Below are 19,462 nucleotides of genomic sequence, written 5' to 3'. Positions count from 1 at the left end.
ACTCTGCTCATGAGCCAGAGGTGTGAACATAAAAAACACATGTGCTCTCACAAGTGGATCTGCTTCATAGAGGCAACCAATCAGAGGAAAGGGGGTGGACAAATTTGGGCAAAAGCAGATACAAAACTACTGGGACAAACATAAGTAGCTGACAGAGGGGCTTTTTTTTTAGATTTGTATGATTAAAAACAAGGTGCTTTTCGAAATGAAATTCACACTTTTATATTTAACCCATCTTAGTGAGTCAGTCTATGGAGGTCTAAATGGCAAAGATATGGGACCTTTAAAACAATAATGATAGTGAACTCGGAGTGTTATTACATGACATGTCCCAGCCAAACTGTCATCATAAAAAATACATACTCAAAAATGAATAAATGCAAATACTTACGAATAAGATGTGAGGTTATCCAAAATGTTGTGGTTGTTGACAGGATAATGTTCTCCAAGGTGGAAGAGCTTCTCAAGAGCCTCATAGATGAAGATGATGCAGATTAGCGCTGCAAAAGCTTCTTCTGTGAAGCGAGTGATATAGCAGACCAGGGAACTAGCATCCGTGGCAACCAGGACCAGACATAGGAAGGCGGTCCACAGACCAATGCTTGTTCGCAGGGACAGGTAGGACAGCCCATAGTCACTGAGGTGTGCAAAAAACAAACAAACAAACAAACAAAAAAAAAAGGATTGTTATGGATATAATCCTATGGATATTTAAAATGTCACTAGGAAAGAACTTAAACTTACGCGCAGAACTTGAAGAGGATCTTCTCAAACACTAAAACAGGTCCTGTGCTGCCAAGAATTGTTAGGGGTTGGCCCGCAAAGAGTGAATACGCTACTCCAGTCAAGGAGGCCCCAAAAAGAGACTCAATGGCACTCTGTAGAAACAAAGGAGAGGCAGTGAGTAATGAGAGAGAAGGGTGGCGGGGGTTGCAAGGAGAGGGAAAGAAGAAAAGAACCCCCCCAGAAAAGTTCAGAATAAACTGACCATGTCAAAGTATTTAGATAAGGTGTCTAAATGTTTCCATCCTGCTGGCCTGTCACTTGTCATATCTCTGGGCAGCACTGTTTATTTTAAGAGTTTACACCAGGGGACTGAACTGAACAATCGTGAACCCGATACAGCCAGCAACTCCCGAGGACACACCAACTGATGCAAAAAAATAAATTGAAAAATTGCAACTTCTTGCGTTCTTATCGGTAAACAATGTTTTGTGGCTCCACATAATTTACTGAAGCATAAACTACATGAAATGATTGTAGCTATACTGTAATGACTCAAAGAAAAGAAAAGGGTGAGAAGTAAAAATCTCAAACAAATATGAATAGCTCAGAGGTAGTTGGCTCCTTTCAGTGATTGCATTTATGTATTTCACTGGCAGAAACTCTCCATTTGCACTGACGCAATGCAAAAATCGGGGTCTACATATGCTTGACTGGATGAGTTTCATGAGGAAGAACATCAAAATTTAAATTTCTTCCAAAAAATGACAATGAATAGAGATTGCTAACCAGGTTGTCTCATCAAATATCAATTAATGAAAATTTTAACGGCGAGGTGTGCAAAACTTTGTGTAATCTGGCCGAATTTAACGACTGTTTATCTCCTTTTCAGTGGTCAAAACATAACACAGATGAGATAAAAAGTCAACTAAATGCACAAATATTGTCAATTCAGGAACCATTTGTCAAGCTCACTATGTTGCCTTTGGTTGCCTCCCCAAGCAGACCTCCAAATGTAATGACAGGAGACATACAGGCACAATAGAGGAAAAGAATAGAGGCGAGACACTGCAGGCTCAAGGAGTCTCTGATGTCACTCCAGTAAAAGGGGGCCTTCCGCTTGATGTCCAGGATCAGACCACCAAATATCCTACCAAAGAAGAAGGATATGAATAAATAAAAAAAACAAATTAGTTTGATGGGAGTGGTCCAATTTTAGACATTCATTTTCAGGATAAAGGATCAATTGTGAAAGAAAAGGCTTAAACGAGACTTTTTGAACGACAAGAATTCCTAAAGACCTTTATTGGCATTTCAAATCTGGACCGAGCTATTCCTGTTTAAAAATGAATGTCTCCTGGGCTGTGTATTTCTCCTGCCTCTACCACCTGTCCATAAATTCTGCTGGAGCGAATTCATTCATTTAATTTTTTTCCCCCACCTGCTGCCAGCCACTTTAAAACCATTGCTCCTTTCACACTGCTCCACTTTCTGTGCATCAAGTTCCCTTGCATTTACTGTAAGTACACACAGGGGCCACTGGCTTGCTCTTGCTGTGTGCTTTTTTTTTTAATGGTGAAAAGGAGAGTGAACGTGTAAATAAATCAGTGTGTGCAGAATGTGTGTGCCATTGACTTTATATAATGCTCCACTGTACGACTGGCTCCCACTCTAGAGTACAAAATATCAGCAATACTGGTTACTTCTGACTTTTTAAAAAATTGCTTTATGCCTGCATTATTTTATTTTTTTTAAACTCAAGTCACAGGTTTTGTTGACCGTTTTAAAGAACATCAAATACAAAACAATCCAATTGTGTAAAAACTTCTAATTTAAATATCAAAGTAAGTGTTTTACCCATAAACAAGTGAACATAAAATATGGAATAGCTTCTTAAGATCTTTGTCTTGAAGTTTTGGTGAAGAACTTAATGTCGTCTTTAGTTTATTTATTTATTTTTAATTTAAATAACCTGCTTTAATCTTGGTGAATCAGTGCAAATACCACTTAAGTTACATTTGGTATATCACAGCTGCTTCTTTATGACGCATTTGCTGTGCTTGTGTTGACACACACTGAAATGATCTGGGATTGTGTATTTCAATTTCATATTATAAAGCGGATGATTTTGATCATGTTTATCTTGTGAATTTGTTAGCAATTTTAGTTGGTTGGTAAATTGTTTCTCACTGACCACATTTTATTAACCACATTGGTTTAAAAGTACTACATTTCATACTTAAAAAGTGTTGCAGAAGCTAATGAACAGAACAAACTTCTGGTTGTTGAAATCTTAATTTGCTCCAGAACTCCTGAACTGTGCTTTACTTGCCTTCCAGTCCTCTGCAGCTCTGGTCCCACATGGTGGTCGTCTTCCTTTTCCAGTTCTCCCGCTGGGGATGCGGTGCCATTAGGATGGGATGGCCTCTTCCTCTTTAACTGCATGTTGGGGAAAATTCACAACCATACATCCACATGAAGACAGATATGATCATATAAGTAAAAACAAGTATTTTTAAAAATGAAGTCTCTACACCCCAGTTAAAATGCCTTTTTTGGTGAGTATGAAAATGTATGAAAGATGAACACACTACCCTCTTCAAACAAAAGTCAATGTAAAAACCACCATGCCCCCCCCCATATACATATATATATATATATATATATATATATATATATATATATATATATATATATATATATATATATACATATATACACACACACGGGAGTAGATGTAAACCTGCCACCATTTAAAGTGCTTCCGCAATCAGTCTTGATAAATCTGTAACTGTGCAACTGTAAATACTAAAAATATCTATTTGGACTTTGTCCTAGCAATTATTTTGCATATCTGGGGAGAATTGCCCGCTATAGCACAATCAATGGCAAACACGTGAAAATGAATTGGGTGGCTAGCTTCCAAACTTGGAACACAGTCCTTGGTGCAGCAGTTAGCAAATCAGCTTCCACATCTGTTTGCGTGCACAGTCAAGATTGTGTCTGTTTATGGAGATGCTAACCTTTAATAAAATCAAAATAATAATAAAAAATAATAAAATAAGAAAGCTTATCAGAAACCAAGACGGAATCCAACCTGGGATGGGACATTTTTAGGTGGTTCAATCCGGATCGTGGGGTCCCACTCTCCAGGAGGGAGGACCGTCACCTGATCAAGGAACTCATCAATCCCAGAGAGGAGATCTGTTCGGTCTTTGGCCTTGTACGCCACATCGTGGAAAATCTATACAATGGAAATTGCATGTGGTTACTGACTGACAGAAATAGCTAATATGTTGACTTCTTTCTATTAAAATGCATCAAACATCCTGCATTGAAGCCAATTTACATATATAAATAACCATAAAAACTGGTTATGCACAATATGATAAAATACAAAATGATGAATGGTTTTGGTGAGAGCTTTGTGTATGGCACCTCGTCTGTCATCAGAGTGGCCATTGATCTGCCTATCTCATGGTACTGAGGACCCTTTCCATGAGGACCCAAAAGCAGGAACAGAAACCTTTAAACGAGACATGCATGAAAAAAAAAAAACTTCATTTATATGCATAGTATAGGTTTCCATGATGAAGTACAGTATATTTTTTGCATACAAATAATCTGTGAACAGCAACTAATACCGAAGATAATCAAAAAACAACTACACAAAACTCAATGAGCCAGTATGGATTCATATGCAATTAAAAAGAATAAGAAGCTTTTCCAGGAAGCACATTTATATTGAAAACCCCCAGAGAAGCTAAATATGTGTTGGACATAAGAGGCTTAGGTTTTCTTTCAACATACTGTATATCTCTGTATCTCAACCTTTTCCAATGCATTATTCTGGAAATAAACACAGTACCTTGTGGGCACCGGAACCTCAGTGAGGCCGGTGATGAGAACTGCAGGGGACAGTCGAACAAAGGCAATAATAGGTTTCTCCAAAAAATCAACTTCCCCCACCAAAACATTGGAAGCTTCAGCACCGGGGGGAATCTTCTTCATGAAATTCATATCCACCTAAAACCAAGAGTACAAGCAAATAAAAATACAGATAAAACACTGTCCATTTGAACTATAGTAAAACATGAAGACAGTGAGGTAATGGGGAAGTTATGGGAATGTTAGGGAGGCAAGAATGTTATTAGAAGCCTTTTAATAGCAAAAGCAAGATAAGGAGAGTTTGCATCTACAACCCTATATTCAGAAGTTGGGATCAGATTTCAAATCAGGATTAGAGCTACAGATACTAATAGTTTATTGTAGATGTTTTGACTGTGAAGACATTACTTAACATTACTTTGCATTTGATGTGTTCTTTTCTGATTACGGCCAAGATGGACCCCATATGTACTGTATTTCCTCATCATGGCCATATCTTGGTTTATGTACTGTACTACTAATAAACAAAGTTGAGGTCAGATGTTTATGGTGGATGTCTAAAAATGTATATATATATATATATATATATATATATATATATATATATATAATATGCATTGATAAAGAACAGCAAGCTCCATCAGATATTTGAGGAAAGTCAAAATTTTACTATAAATAAAGTTGATGTATCTTATTACATTTGAAGCTACAGCATAGCAAAGTAAATATTGTTTTGAAACCCAACTTTTTTTCTGATAGAGTTGTAGATTGACACTTACAGAGTACTGAGCAAAGATTGTCCAAAGCTGTGATGCATTTCCTGCCATGGCACTGAACATCTCGTGTGTGCAATGGCAGTCTGTGCCTCCGTCCATCTTTGTACACCGTGACTCATAAACAGTGCACCTTATTTTTAGAAGACATAATGGGTGGTTTTATAATCCATTTATGGCAGCTTGCATTCACGCTTGCCAGCATAGTGCAGGAGGAACAGATATGGTGAAAATGGAGACCATGCAAAGCAAAACACTTTCAGAATGTGATTTATTGAGCCTAAAAGGAAATTGTGATGTTCCCTCTTATTAAGGGAATTGCCAACACAATTTCTGTGGACGGTCAGACATGTGGTCATGGCCCCAACCACCATGATAGACTGTCTGTGCTCAGCACTATGGTTAGGTTACCTTGCTGAAGTCGACACTGCTGCTTTCTCTACTGACCCCTACTTTAGAAGGCCGCCTCTCCACTGCCTTTTCACTGTCCAGGTAGTTCGGGACGGAGTTTGGATGAACCAGTGGTCCTGGTAGAGAAGAAGTGGGGTGGACAGGTAAGAGATACCGTGTGAGAACTAAGACTCATAGCTGTGACCTATCAGTAGATCTTCAAATTTACGCTAATAATTTCAATGTAATTCACATTATACTTTGCTTATTTGCTCATTTTAGGAGCACACCACACTGAGAAGTAGCCCACACGCATGCAGGTGCACAAGGAGAGAATTAATGCTTCTTTCTCTCAGAACTTTTTTAAGCCTTGTTCAGACCCGCCATTAACTATCGTTTGCAGATTCCAAGTGGACAGTTCTAAGATCTGCATGGTGAACAGACACTGTAGGAGACAAGTTGATTCAACGTCTTAACTTACTGCCTTACCAGTAATTAAACAAAAGTAAAATTAAAAGTAATAAAACACCCTATGGGAGACATTCCTTAGCACATGCGTCTCACAGTTCTGAGGACAGGGGTTGAAATCTGGCCCCGTCTGCAAGGCATTTGCATGTTCTCCCCGTGCCGGCCTGGGTTTTCTCCAGTTCCTACCACATGGTATGTTGCATGCATGATAGGTTAATTGAAGACTTTAAATTCCTCTTAACGTGCATGTGAGTGTGAATGGTCTGCTGTTCCTATGTGTCTTGCGATTGGCTGGCGAGCAGTTCAGGGTGTCCACAAATGCTTGCCAAGGGTCAGCGGCTATAGGTTACAGCAGACCATCCAACCTAGTGAGGATAAGTGGTACGGAAAATGGATGGCTAAAACATCCAGGCTTCTATTCTACCTCCATGTGAATCATGATTTAACAAATATTACTATTACTTGAAATGTATACAAATATAACGTGTCAACAACAGAACAAGTCATTTCCTTCCACAATGGATGCTTGAAGGTGGAACATCCTATTTGTTCCCAAAACAAGCTTCCATACAAAATAATAATGGGGTCAAAATGGAAATGTTTCATGAGATGATGTCTCTCACGACCTTGAATGTTTCTGCGGCTACAGACTGTTTTGTTCAGTTTCCTGATAGCATAATTTTACTTTCAAAAGTTCAAATATAGGTCAGCTATACATATGAGTGACTATATTGCCGTGTAACAGCATACATTGATCAGATAACCACAACCTGAAACAACAGGATATATACTTTTCACAGGAAAAAAAAGAAAAAGAAATTGTTTGAAAGTTACAAAATAGAGACAAATATTTAAATCAATGAGTATTTCGTCTGTTTCACAAAAGAAAGTCTGGAACAGACTATTTGGAATCAGGAAGGCAAGATGTGATATAGTTGAGCAACTCATATCGGCTATGATATCTGTGTGAGCGTAATACTATACAGTACTTCAATGCTTTTGTGATGAGACTGACACAGGAAACGCTAGCACTTCGGTTAACATGCGGCTACTTATGAATTGTGAAATGTAATGTCCACAGAGAATGAAGGTAATGTACTATACACACAGAATGTGTTATACTGTTCTGTGTATACTTGAGTAACCAACTTGAGTAACCATTTCTTTTACCCATTATTCCCCTCTATTTCCAAGAACTACATAACACATATTGGTCATAAAAATTAACACCAAAGCCACCCACAGCTAATTCCAACTGCTTATGTGTGAATGTGTCATTTTATCAAGCAGGCTGTTTATATCCTCAAAGGAAAGCTAGAAAAATTGCTGATACCCTTACGTTAAAGAACGGAAAAACACCCACTGGTCACTGACTTAATAACTTGAAAATGATGAGTGGAATAGCAAAATACTTATTGACAAGCCCCAAAGCTTTTAGGAAAACGTCTGAGAAGAAATCTGGAGCTTTCTGGCAAGTCACATGAGCACTATTCATGATTACAAATACAAAAAGATGCTAAAAAATAAATTAAGAAAGAGTCGCATACAAGCTATATAACATGAAGGAAATGAATTTCTACATCCTGCACACGGTGTCTTGGATCTGTGCCGTTGTACAATGAGAGCTCGAGTCCAATGCCAGAATGCATGACCTCAGGTCATGGATCCTCCAATTGGATTAGCAACCCAAATTTAAGAATGACCAAAAAAGAAAACGCTGCACGATTCTGAAGTGGCCTTCGATGAACCCTGTTCTATATCTTGTTAAACATCTTTAGAAGGAGCTGAAACATGCAATCTAAAGAAGGCACCTTTCAAACCGGCGACAGCTGGAGGAGTTTGCACATGAGGAGTGTACCAAAATTATCTGTCAACAGGTGCAAAAGTCCCTTTGAGTTATACAAATCATTTTATAACAGTGATAGCTCAGTTTTGTAGGCCCACAAAAGAAGAAAAAGCAATGTCTGAATTTCATCAATTAATTTCATTATTTTTCTATGTATAATACTTTTGTCTAGTAATTTTAGTGACCAACGTGTTTTTCTTTCCCAACAGAAGGATGCCAAAAACTTTGTCTGTGTTTGTTGATACTGGGTAGCTGTGACCGGTGAATAGGAGCCTGATTGCTCACATACCCGACAAAGCCTCTTGGAATAAGACAGGGATTAGCCTAGGTTGCATCCGGTAAAAATTCTTCATTCAGGAAGGCTAAACAGCGGAATGTTCACCCACAGCCAACATTTTCAAAAGTGATGACTCAGCAGATCTATGCAAAACATTAAAATACATCACCAAAATTGTCAGACTACACTGGCGGAACTGTGAAAAATGATTTGAGTGTGTCTTATATGCGGTCACTGTAATGAGCTTTGAGAGGATACAAACTGTATCAATAGTAGTACTCCAGCAGCAAAAACAATCCAATGCCAATTCAGTGCCAATAATCCACAGGTGAATGTAAAAAAAAAAAAGAACAAAAAAATCATAATCATCGATGTTGGGTACGATTTCTTTTAACGTGTGGTCAAACATTGTCATTCAGACTAATTACTGTGAATGGCAGAAAAAAAGTATTTACTGTCCATTCGGCACTCACTATACAGTAATTCAACAAGCTATTTAAAGCCTTGAACTTTCACCAAGGCACACTAATTAGACTAATGATTACAGCGTGATAATCTCATTCCAGTAAGGCAACCCCGACACAGAAATCAAGACACTTCCCTCTTGGGGAAAAAAGTATCCATCCTCTTTGAAGAGGGTACAATTACAAAAGCTTAGCAGCTAAAATAAGAACACCCTTTCACACAACCGCTCAGAGTCAACAAGCGACAGCGAGTACCAATGTTCCATACTTTGGATATGGAGTCAAACACAGGCTTACATACAAACACATCTCATAATAAAACAATAAAGCAAAACTAAGTTTATCATCCCAATCGTAACTGCTCATATTGAACCACTTCAGGCAGTCTGCTCTCAAGTTTAATCCAAAACTATTTTGTTTACACAAATTAAACCAGCTTCATGTTGACTGGGTAAAAGAATACTTAAAAAAAAGGTGGAGGAGAAGGGGCTGATGAAGACAAAAGTGTACACATGCAAAATCAGTGTTTAACCATGATTGCACTGGAAAGGTTGAGAGATTTGGTGTCACTCCATACATTAAAAAAATGAAAACAAGCAGTGCTGTGAAAAATTATTTTACTCAATTTCTTATTTTCTTGCATGGTTTTGCTGCTAATGTTTAGATCATCAACCAGATGTAAATATCTGACAAAGAAAACCCAAGTGAACATAAATTGCAGTTTTTAAATTCTACTTAAGGGGAAAAAAAATATGATAAGCTACCTGGTCCTTTGTGAAAAATTATTGTCCCCTAAACCCAATACATGTTTGGGCTACCATCAGCAGCAGCAACTGAAATCAATCAAATCAACTGGCAGTCTTGCACATCTCAATGAAGATATTTTGGCCAACTCTTCCTAAGCATGGACGCCCTTAAGAAGTTTGCATATTGCCGTGTATTGGATCATTTCCTGCTGCTGAACCCAAGTGTGCTCCAGTTTATGGCAAAATAACATTCTCCTTGAGAGGTTTCTGGTAAAAAGTAGAATGGTTCCATCAACCACAGCACGATCACAATTGTAAAAAGATAATTTCATGTTTACTTGGGCTATCGCTATCTGCTATTTACATTTGTTTGATAACTGTAAACAAAGTGGGGTAACTATGAAAACAAGAATTTGATAAGGATCCACATACTTTTTCACAGCAAGAACACCTCCATAATGAACTATATATCAAGTTTACTGATTGGAAACACAATTACAGCCCTGCGCTCAGACAGGCCACAGTGGTCTCGTCTAACCAGAATAATATTTTCAAAATCCAGGGTAGCAATAAACCAAGCAAACAACAGGAAGTTTTTTTGAATTACTGATAATGAACCACAGGCAAGCTCCTTTGTTTACTTTGCTGCACACGGTATGGTACAATAACTGCAAGAGGAAAAAAAAACTCAGAAAAAAAAAAGAGGAAATAATTTTTTTGAACCTTGTTAATCTTTGGAGATAACCAATATTCAGTTCAGATCAAAAATTCCTCCGTTGCGCTACCAGTAGAATTACTTTTTAATTACTCTAAAATGCAACACCTTGTCTTAAAATCTGTAGCATAGGCCAAATAACTATACAAGAAGGAGAAGGATGAAGAGCAATCAAGTCACAAAGCCTTCTCCACGTACAGCCATGACACCTCAACCAAAACGGCATTAACAAACTTGATCAAGCAAGACAGTAGGGATGCTTAGAAAATGTGGAGGGGTTCATTAAGGTTTAGGTGGCAGAAATTAGTCAAAGATTTATGAGACAGATAGAAAGAAACAAAGAGAATAGGGAATCATAACATTTACACTACTGTGCAATTTTCCCCCATTTTTGGGCTGTTGGTTTAATGGCCATTTCAACATTCATTTTGTAAGAAAAATTTAAAAAAGTATGAAATTTTTTGTCCATGTACGCAGAAACACAATGACACAGTCTGTCGTGTGTAAAAAATTCTGGCTTAGCAAAGGTCTAGGAAAAGAACAAATTTAATGAAGCCCTACTGCAACTGACTGGCAGCAAGTCCAGGGTGTAGGCCGTTTTAGCCAAAAGTCAGCCAGGATAGGTGTCACAACCCTATAAGGACATGCGCTATATGAAATAGATGTTGGTTGTCTAAGAATGCTGCACAGTACTGCAAATGAATGAGATTAAGGAGCAGGAATGCTTCAGAAATTGAGCTTTGTCGTGGGTAATTCATGAGATGGCCGCAAAGTTAACTAGATGCAGAGCTTTCATGCTAGTGCTAGTGTTTTCTGATCAAGCTGTGACTCACACTGGCAGGCTACACAGATATTTGCCTTCTAAGGGCAGCTGCTCAGATCCCTGGGATGCACAGGATGATTGCCGGCTGAACTGGGGCCAAGATGCCTCTTCCTCTGTTGAGTTTGGTGGGTCATCATCCTTGGGCGGTGACACCACCACTTCTGGGATGCTATAAGGGCCAAAGCCAGCTCCATGGGCACGTGGGGGACTCGGGAAGGCACGGCGAAAGGAGGTAGGGGTACTTTGAGGGGTGGTGTGGGAAGAGGGACCTGGGAGCCGCCCCATGTTGGAGGAAGAGGAGGGTAGGAGATGGTTGAGTAGAATGGAAACTCGGGATTCCTGTCTCTGAGGCAGGTTGGAGGCAGAAGAAGCCGCTCCTGGCTTGTGGAGGGAGAGACGCGAAGAGGAAAGGCCCTCTCCTAAAAGAGGAGACAATGGCAAAAAGTAGAAAGAAGGCAGGGAAAGGAGAAAGAGGGAAAAAGGGATGGAGGCAGATAGGAAAAACGTGAAGTCAAAATATATTGAAGTGATGGTATCTGAAGGCACAAGTCACAAAGGGTGAGGAGCAGGGACATCGCCGGTGTTATTAGAGATTCATTCATGCATCAAGACTGCAAATAAAATGGTTCAGTGCAGAACACACTGAGAATGATTCGGTGAGGAAGGGAGGGCGTGTCCACAAGGCTCAAAAACCTGTCTCATCCAAGTTCAAACAATCATGTGACTGGTTAGGCAAAGCTTCAAATTGCATGCCAGATATGACAATATCAGTGCAATTAACTGGAGGCAAATTCCCATAGCAAAACAGTCCAGAACACCTACAGAATAACACATTGCGCTAAACAGCATTCAACTTTGCCACTACAGTTAATGACCATCACCAACAGTGAATAAGAAACCTAATTTTAATCAGAATCTTGAAAGTTTACTCAAATGTACACTCCTGCAGCCATGCACTTGTTCAAAAAGAACTCAAGATCAGTATTTCATACCAAGCCATACAGACAATATTTAGCACCCAGATTTCTCTTTTGCTTATAGGGGAGCTATTGCTTCACTATTGTTTGATCCCTAGATGGTACTCACTTTTACCATCCACCTTCTATGCACGCGTTGAAAGATATAAACATTGTATTTTTAGAAATATTTTCATAATATTGGATCGTATGCAGAAAAAAGAAAAGTGAGTGCACTGGAGAATCTCACCGTTTCGTTCTAGCAAGAGAGGGTCAGAATGTTTCTTGCCTATGTCAGCAATGGAGCGCACCAAAGGGATGCGATTACTGAGCTTTCGCTCATTCTGATGGTGGTGCTTCTTCAGCATTGCCTCACGCACTTTCGCCCGCAGGTCCTCCTTGAGCTGGCCTGACGCCACCATGCTATCTATCACCATGTCTGAATCAACAAACAGCAAATTACAACAAATGTAATTAAACCCATAGTATCTCCTCAAATAGTTGCCAAATGTGCTTAATCAACTGCGGAGATTACAAAGTATTCATTTGAAATAAAGCCTTGGTTTGCCCTTGATAAGATGACTAGTGCTGTCAATATCGAACCTTATAACAATAGAAAAACATCCTATCGATTATTCCCTCAGAAAATCGAGCAATGGCTTTGCTTAGCGGACCGAGAATCATTACTTTCTTATTACAAGAATGACAACACACATACTGAGGTTGTCAGACAGCTTTACTTTCAACAGGAATTATAAGATGTAAAAACAGTTTGGATGCAGCGTAATTGAGTCAAGGTGTCCATTACACCACCAGGTCACGATTCTGGTGGGAGACGTAGGTAAGCTTGACAGTTCAGTATATTACTTAAAAAATACGTATGGCCACCATCTAATAGTTATTTTCATTACAATTCCACATTTTAGTGAGGCCCCGTAGCTCAGTGGTTAGAGCACTGGTTTGGTAAACCAGGGGTTTGTGGGTTCGTATCCCACTGGGGCCTCCACTCCCTGAGAAGGGTTGCGTCAGGAAGGGCATCCGGCGTAGAAATTGTGCCAAATATATATATGCGTTCATCTGAGATGATACGCTGTGGCGACCCCGAATGGGACAAGCTGAAAGGAAAACAACGTTACAATTCCACATTTAAAACACAAATATAAATACATTGGGGGAGAGAAAACAAAACAGTCTACCAGCAATTTCCTCTATACTGTTGGCCCTCATATCCAGCATGACCGTGCCATTGAGGATGCAGCTACGCAGTTCAAATAAACTATGCAGTGACAACGTAGCCACGTAAGGCTTGCTCCATCTTTCCCCGCCGTCTTCCACATCCTCTTCAAACTTAAGCCACCTGTAGATGAGTCCCAAAAAGAATACAGGCATCAAGGAATACACAGTTCCAATTATAATTTGAATTGATGAATATTTTAATGTGTGTTTGCATTGCTAAGAGAACGAATATATCTTTGGCAGAGTACTGTGGAGAGTCTCTTTCAATCGCACTCAGATATTGCCAAACAAATCCTAGTCAATTATACAAAAAGGAAAATAAAACACTCCGAATAAAGACATAATGTAGTCATTCTCAGGGGGCCGTAAGATAATTGTTCCTAAAATGTGGGAAGCGAGAATCGTGATGTGGTTATATTTCATAAATGTTGAACTCCTGTGTGGCTAAGCAGCACACAGGTCATGTAATATGTATACAATATACTCTCTGCATTTTCAACAGCTTTGTATTTTATTGCCAGCCAACACCACAGAATACTTCCCAAAGACTTGAGAAATTCCATCAAGTAAAATTGGATGTAAAGAGCAACGGAAAATTGTTACTACTGAGCATTAAGCAAGGTGATGGTCTAACTTTATTAATGCAGTTGGATTGCCCTGTTTAAGAATTAATTTTAGGTCCCATGTACTCACAAAAACAAGTGGTAGAAGTGGAATACACTTAGGTCATTTATGCATGCGTGAAAAATAAATTACAAACTATACAAACACATCTTAGTGATCAAGAGGGAGTGTTCACTTAATGATACATTAGATGTCATTCCATAAGTCATTTTTCTGTTAGTGGTCTAAAAAAAATTTTATTCATGACATGGTTACGCAACATTATGGTATATCATCTACAGAAAAATAACCATGCTTTAGGAATTCCCAGAAGACTGAGCAGAACTTGTTACAGTTGTACAGTTGCTTGTGCCATACATTTAGTATGAAAGAGTGTCCGAATATTTATGATGTGTACTTTGTGGTGTCGTCTAACCTGAAGGAGAAAAGAAAGACAAGATCCTCCTGTACCCTATATAGAAAATAGCATGTCTTTTGAACATGTAGAAATCTCACACCTTTGATTTGCAATATCCCTCAAAGGTTGATATAGCTGCCCAAGTTTACGTGGGAAACATTTGTCATGTATAAGAACATATTTTATTCTATATCAGTTAAACATTCTTGGGGACACATTTCCATTTTAAGAAAAAAATGCACTGTTATGTGTGTATGTTTCATGTTGTCTGTTTCCCCATAACTTCCAAGCAAGAGAGTGTGCATCATGTTTTAAACTGCAATGTGGGAATGAGGTCTCTGTAATTTAGAGGATTACTGTGATATAATATTACGTAGGAGGCCCCGTAGCTCAGTGGTTAGAGCACTGGTTTGGTAAACCAGGGGTTGTGGGTTCATATCCCACTGGGGCCTCCACTCCCTGAGAAGGGTTGCGTCAGGAAGGGCATCCGGCGTAAAAATTGTGCCAAACATATATGTGTGTTCATCTGAGATGACACGCTGTGGCAACCCCGAAAGGGACAAGCTGAAAGAAAAAAAAAAAAAAAAAAGTGATATAATATTACAACGTTTTCTTCATAGCTTTAGTCTGACCTGGCAGTTTCCCTCCATTCAGTGGCACTGCCATCTCGGAAGGATAGCTCATCCAACTCGGTGAAGAGGTCATGGGGAACATGCTCCAAGTCATCGTCCTCCGTCCCCAGAATGAACTGGACCCGCTGGGATGGCGTGTCTATTAAAATAGTGGCAAAAGGAATAAAATCCATATTAAAAACTTTTCTTTTTCCTCATGCACTTTATAGTAATTCCACTTTTCAGTGATGTCTCTTGTACTAAAAGCAGTTTTAATCACACGTTTAATTTTGAAATGTTTTTATTTTTCCATTTTAATGCTGTAAATAATCCTGTAAAGCGCACTGAGATACCTGGTGTATGAAATGCGCAATACAAATAAATTTACTTTGCGTCTTATTAGTTCAACAAGAAATATAAATGGTTGTCACTTTTCCACTGTGCATCTACAGTACATATTGCGTGAGGGAACAATTACGATATTTCTGGAAATGTTCCTGTCATGCCTGACTGAATCCAGCAAAGACGTTTTCTTACAGTCCCATTTGTGATTTACACTTGTCAAAATGCTTAGTCTGCCTGTAATAGTCACTTAAACCTGAGTAAAATACACCAAGTGTTTAGAAAATGGGATGGTGGGTTCCGATGTAATATCACCTACAGAACATCTGGTACGAAAAAAATATATGTATATTTTAAATTACAGAAAAAAACAGTTTAACGCCATCATTTCACAAAATATCACTTATTGTATCACAACGAATCAATGCTTTCTACTCAGGGATTTCCTTGTCTGAAGGGCTGATGAGTTACAGTTAAATATATCCAAAAGTAAGTTTGAACGGGCCAAAATATTGATGGGTTGGCATAGTCAACACGTCAAATATACCATTGTGTTTTAGATGACGTTACTTGCTTTAAGATTTCAACTTAAATGGTGCAAAAGTAACACGAATCATTAACACTAAATAGAATAGGTCATGCAATTTTGTCATTTTTTTTTTTTTATTTATTGATGGAGGATTTCCAATGGCTTTGAAGTGCTCATTCCACGTTTTTGAGATTATTCCACACAGATTGAGACGACTGTACTTTTCTTCTTACTACTTAATAAAGTTTTTATTAAAAGTAAAGAGAATAATTTTTGATGATTAAAGTTATTCACTGTAGTTAGCTTTCTGAGATTTTGCACTACTTTCATGGAGACAACAAAAAGCAGTGGAAGCCGTATAAAAGTGTGATCCTGGGAACAAGTTACAGTGTAGAGCGGTTGAAATAAATATTTAACACTTCACTGTTTTTCATCACTAAATATATTTCAAAGGTGGTATTGACATGAGCTTTTTCCCCAGGTGTCGGGAACAGCCAAATTAATTCATATATACAAAGAAAACACAGGTACAAAGTATTGCGTACACTAACTGGTAATATGTAATAGTACAAAAGCCAATGACGGCTCCAAGATGCCTACTGCATGGAGAAACTAGTTGCATGCGTTGCTCTGGTGTGATTTTGGTCCATTCCTCCACACAAGGAGTCTTCAAATCTTGAATCCATCCTGGGCTTCTTTTATGGACCTTGAGTTTCAGTTCTTTCCATAGATTTTTGATTCGATTCACCTCACATGGTTTTTGTAAGAATGTCTCGTTTCATTTCTCCATTCATCTTCAATATTGTGAAGTTCACCAGGACCATTTGTTCAAAATCAGCCCCACATCAGCATGTTTCCACTTCTGAACTTCACTGTTGGTATGGTGTTTTTAGGGTGATGTGCAGTGCCTTCTCTCCCAATTTTGATCTTATCAGACCAGACAATATTCTTCGCGGTTTTCCTTGTGACAACAGTACCTGCTAATTTTAGGTCTTTTTTAAGTGTTCCACAGGTCGTTATAGGCTCTTGAACAACTCTTCTGATTATTCTTTGCACTCATTTTTCAGGAATCTTCCGAGGAACACCCAATCGAGGAAAATTTATGGTATGATTGCTTTCCACTTACGTATTATGGCCCCAACTGTGCTAAGTGGAACATTCAGGAACTGGGTTATATGCCTATAAACAATGTCATTGTTGTGTTTTGTAACAATTAGCTTGTAATGGTCTTGAGACAGCTCTTTGTTCTTACCCATCACAATATGTTTCTTGACTCAGACCTTAACAATGGAGCATGTTTGTAGGCTACCAAATACGACTGACATTCATTAGTAGTGCAAAGGTGATGGATTGCTGATGATTATTGACACGTTTAAGGTGTTGTCTTGGCTAAGCCTTTTTGCACCTCACCTCAAGTGCTCAATACTTTTTCTCTGCATTAGTAAACAACTTAAATTCTGAGTTTATCTGTTCTTATTTCTTTATATATATGGGTTACCTGGGTTGTTCCCAACAGCTAATGAAATGTTCATGTAAATAGCATCTTCAAAAGTATATACAGTGAGAAAAACATATGTGTTAAATACTTATTTCAGCCGGTGTATATTAAACCTGCTCACCTGAATCGTCTGCTCAATTCATGTGGAATTAATAGATCAGAAAGGCATTTGGGACATAAGCCTTTTGGTTATTAGTGTATAAAGAGTTAATCATTTGAAGTTAATTCAATTAAGTGATCTGAGAACTTACATTTGCTCAAACTCTTTTCACGAATCAAATCTACTATAAACCAATATAAGTAGAAAGTTGCTCGATATTAGTCAGTATTCTCAAAAAATGAGCATTAAAAATTGACCTCTATTGAGTTGATGTGGTTATAGATGTGTGAATTAATAACTCAATGTTTCCAATATTGTTGAATGAGAGATTTTTCATGTGAGCAATATTTAACACATAAATAAGACAACCCAGTTAAAATGTGTTTATCTCTACATTGGGGTAATGCGGGCAATGGCAACAGAGAAGGAAGGACTTTCAGAACAAAGTGTTGTTTGGAGGGCAGCAAAAATTTAATTAACTGAATTGAAATGGTTTGTGTTCTAACCATAAGGGGGAGAGTCTCTGTCATCCTCCTTCCCATCTTCACAATCTTTATCCCTTCTCTTTCTGTGGTGCCTGTGTCCTCTGTGACGATGCCTCCGCTTGCTTTCTCTTCCAATAGGAACATGAACGCCTACGTACACTGCTCTGTGGCCTACAAAAACAATTATAAAATATTAAGACAATCTGTGAAAACAAAGGAAAATTCTTATAAATATAACAGATAGAGCAACTAGCCATTTGACACTAATTTCAAATTTAAAATGATTAATAACTCATGGGATCTGACTGTTGATTTTGAAAGTTCATGTTATCATACTTGTTACCAAGCACAAATTAAAAATAAAACAAGAGACTAAATATCCTACACAACAGATGACAAAAATACCAGATAAATTGAGCACAAAATTCAACACGCTTCTCACTTTTTCCAAAATTATTGTTACTACCACACTTAAATGTGAGAGGCAAATTACTTCCCAAACATGACAGAATTTACAGCGATTTTATCTTTAATTTTTAAAAGGAACTAAGGAACAAAAAAAAGATGAAACGCCATACTTTGACAGAAACCAATATTATATAAACATCCTGATGACCGAAAAATTAAAGTCCTTAGATACTTAGCTGCCATAATATAGCTATATAGCAAGACTAGCTTAAAATATGCGGAAACATGCATGCACACTATTTAAAAAAAACACCTGGAGGAAAACTGAGTTCGGTTGTACTTTATCGAAGTATTTAACGATGTAAACAGTGCGTTAAGTTGTACTTTATTGAAGTATTTAAATAGTGTGCATGCATGCTATTGTAGGTTTTAAGCTAATGTCGCTATATAATTATATTGCATAGCTATATTGTTAAATACTTAAAGTACAACTGAACTCACTGTTTACATTGTTAAATACTTCAATGAAGTACAACCTAAATCAGTTTTCCTCCCTCTGCCTTTTTAAATAGAGTGCATGCATGTTATCGTATGTTGTGAGATGGTGTTGCTTTATAGCCATATAGTTATATGCGTAACAGCACAATGTATGTAAATCGCGTTTGAAGTGCATGTTTTGTGTCAATTATTTCCCCGCTCATCATTTTGGTTGTTTTGTTTTTTGCTGATTGTGCTGTTCTGTTTTCTGTTGTGTAATGATTTTGGTTTGGTTCATTGCATGTTGACTTATGACTTGCTTCCACCGGTCGTAGTGGAAAAAAAAAAAAGTGTATGCTTGTTCTTCTGCTTGCAAAAATAAAAGTACAATTGTGCCTCACTGTCACGTGAGCGCCACCATGCCTGCAGCTAAAAATACAGTGCGCCTTATGGTCGCAAAAATACGGTAGTCAGGAAACTATGAGAAACACAGTCAGAAATTAAATTCTGTCATGCGGCTTGGTTTATGACTTACTTTCTAAGTCATCCTTTTCGTAGTTTGTTTGAATAGTGAAGCTGCTCTTTCCATGGTCAACTATCGCCTCCTCATCTAGACCCTCGAAGAGACAAAAGGATACAGAGGTACATTTTAAGGATTATTCAAAACTTACATATCCAAACTGCAC

At 38.2% G+C, this 19,462-nt stretch overlaps 1 protein-coding gene across 5 annotated transcripts in view; it reads right to left on the bottom strand.

Moving 5' to 3' along the window:
- LOC133502101 (sodium bicarbonate cotransporter 3-like) overlaps positions 1 to 19,462 on the bottom strand; it is a 53,826-nt gene that overhangs the window by 18,541 nt on the left and 15,823 nt on the right. For 3 of the 5 annotated variants that reach the window (XM_061822791.1, XM_061822545.1, XM_061822710.1), the window contains exons 2-14: positions 19,312 to 19,393; positions 17,913 to 18,062; positions 14,959 to 15,097; positions 13,266 to 13,426; positions 12,320 to 12,508; positions 5,796 to 5,911; positions 4,592 to 4,749; positions 4,162 to 4,249; positions 3,821 to 3,967; positions 3,056 to 3,162; positions 1,699 to 1,873; positions 745 to 878; positions 392 to 637 (exon numbers count right to left, since the gene is read on the bottom strand). In XM_061822791.1, the coding sequence (XP_061678775.1) occupies positions 392 to 637; positions 745 to 878; positions 1,699 to 1,873; positions 3,056 to 3,162; positions 3,821 to 3,967; positions 4,162 to 4,249; positions 4,592 to 4,749; positions 5,796 to 5,911; positions 12,320 to 12,508; positions 13,266 to 13,305 (1,400 nt within the window). In that variant the 5' untranslated portion in view covers positions 13,306 to 13,426; positions 14,959 to 15,097; positions 17,913 to 18,062; positions 19,312 to 19,393. Of the gene's footprint in view, positions 1 to 391; positions 638 to 744; positions 879 to 1,698; positions 1,874 to 3,055; positions 3,163 to 3,820; positions 3,968 to 4,161; positions 4,250 to 4,591; positions 4,750 to 5,795; positions 5,912 to 11,148; positions 11,533 to 12,319; positions 12,509 to 13,265; positions 13,427 to 14,958; positions 15,098 to 17,912; positions 18,063 to 19,311; positions 19,394 to 19,462 lie in introns of all 5 variants that reach the window. The other 2 variants (XM_061822876.1, XM_061822623.1) reach the window with 2 other exon arrangements.

Source organism: Syngnathoides biaculeatus, chromosome 1 (assembly GCF_019802595.1).
Source record: "Syngnathoides biaculeatus isolate LvHL_M chromosome 1, ASM1980259v1, whole genome shotgun sequence".
Lineage (NCBI taxonomy): Eukaryota > Metazoa > Chordata > Actinopteri > Syngnathiformes > Syngnathidae > Syngnathoides > Syngnathoides biaculeatus.
This window is presented reverse-complemented; position numbering and strand designations above follow the sequence as displayed.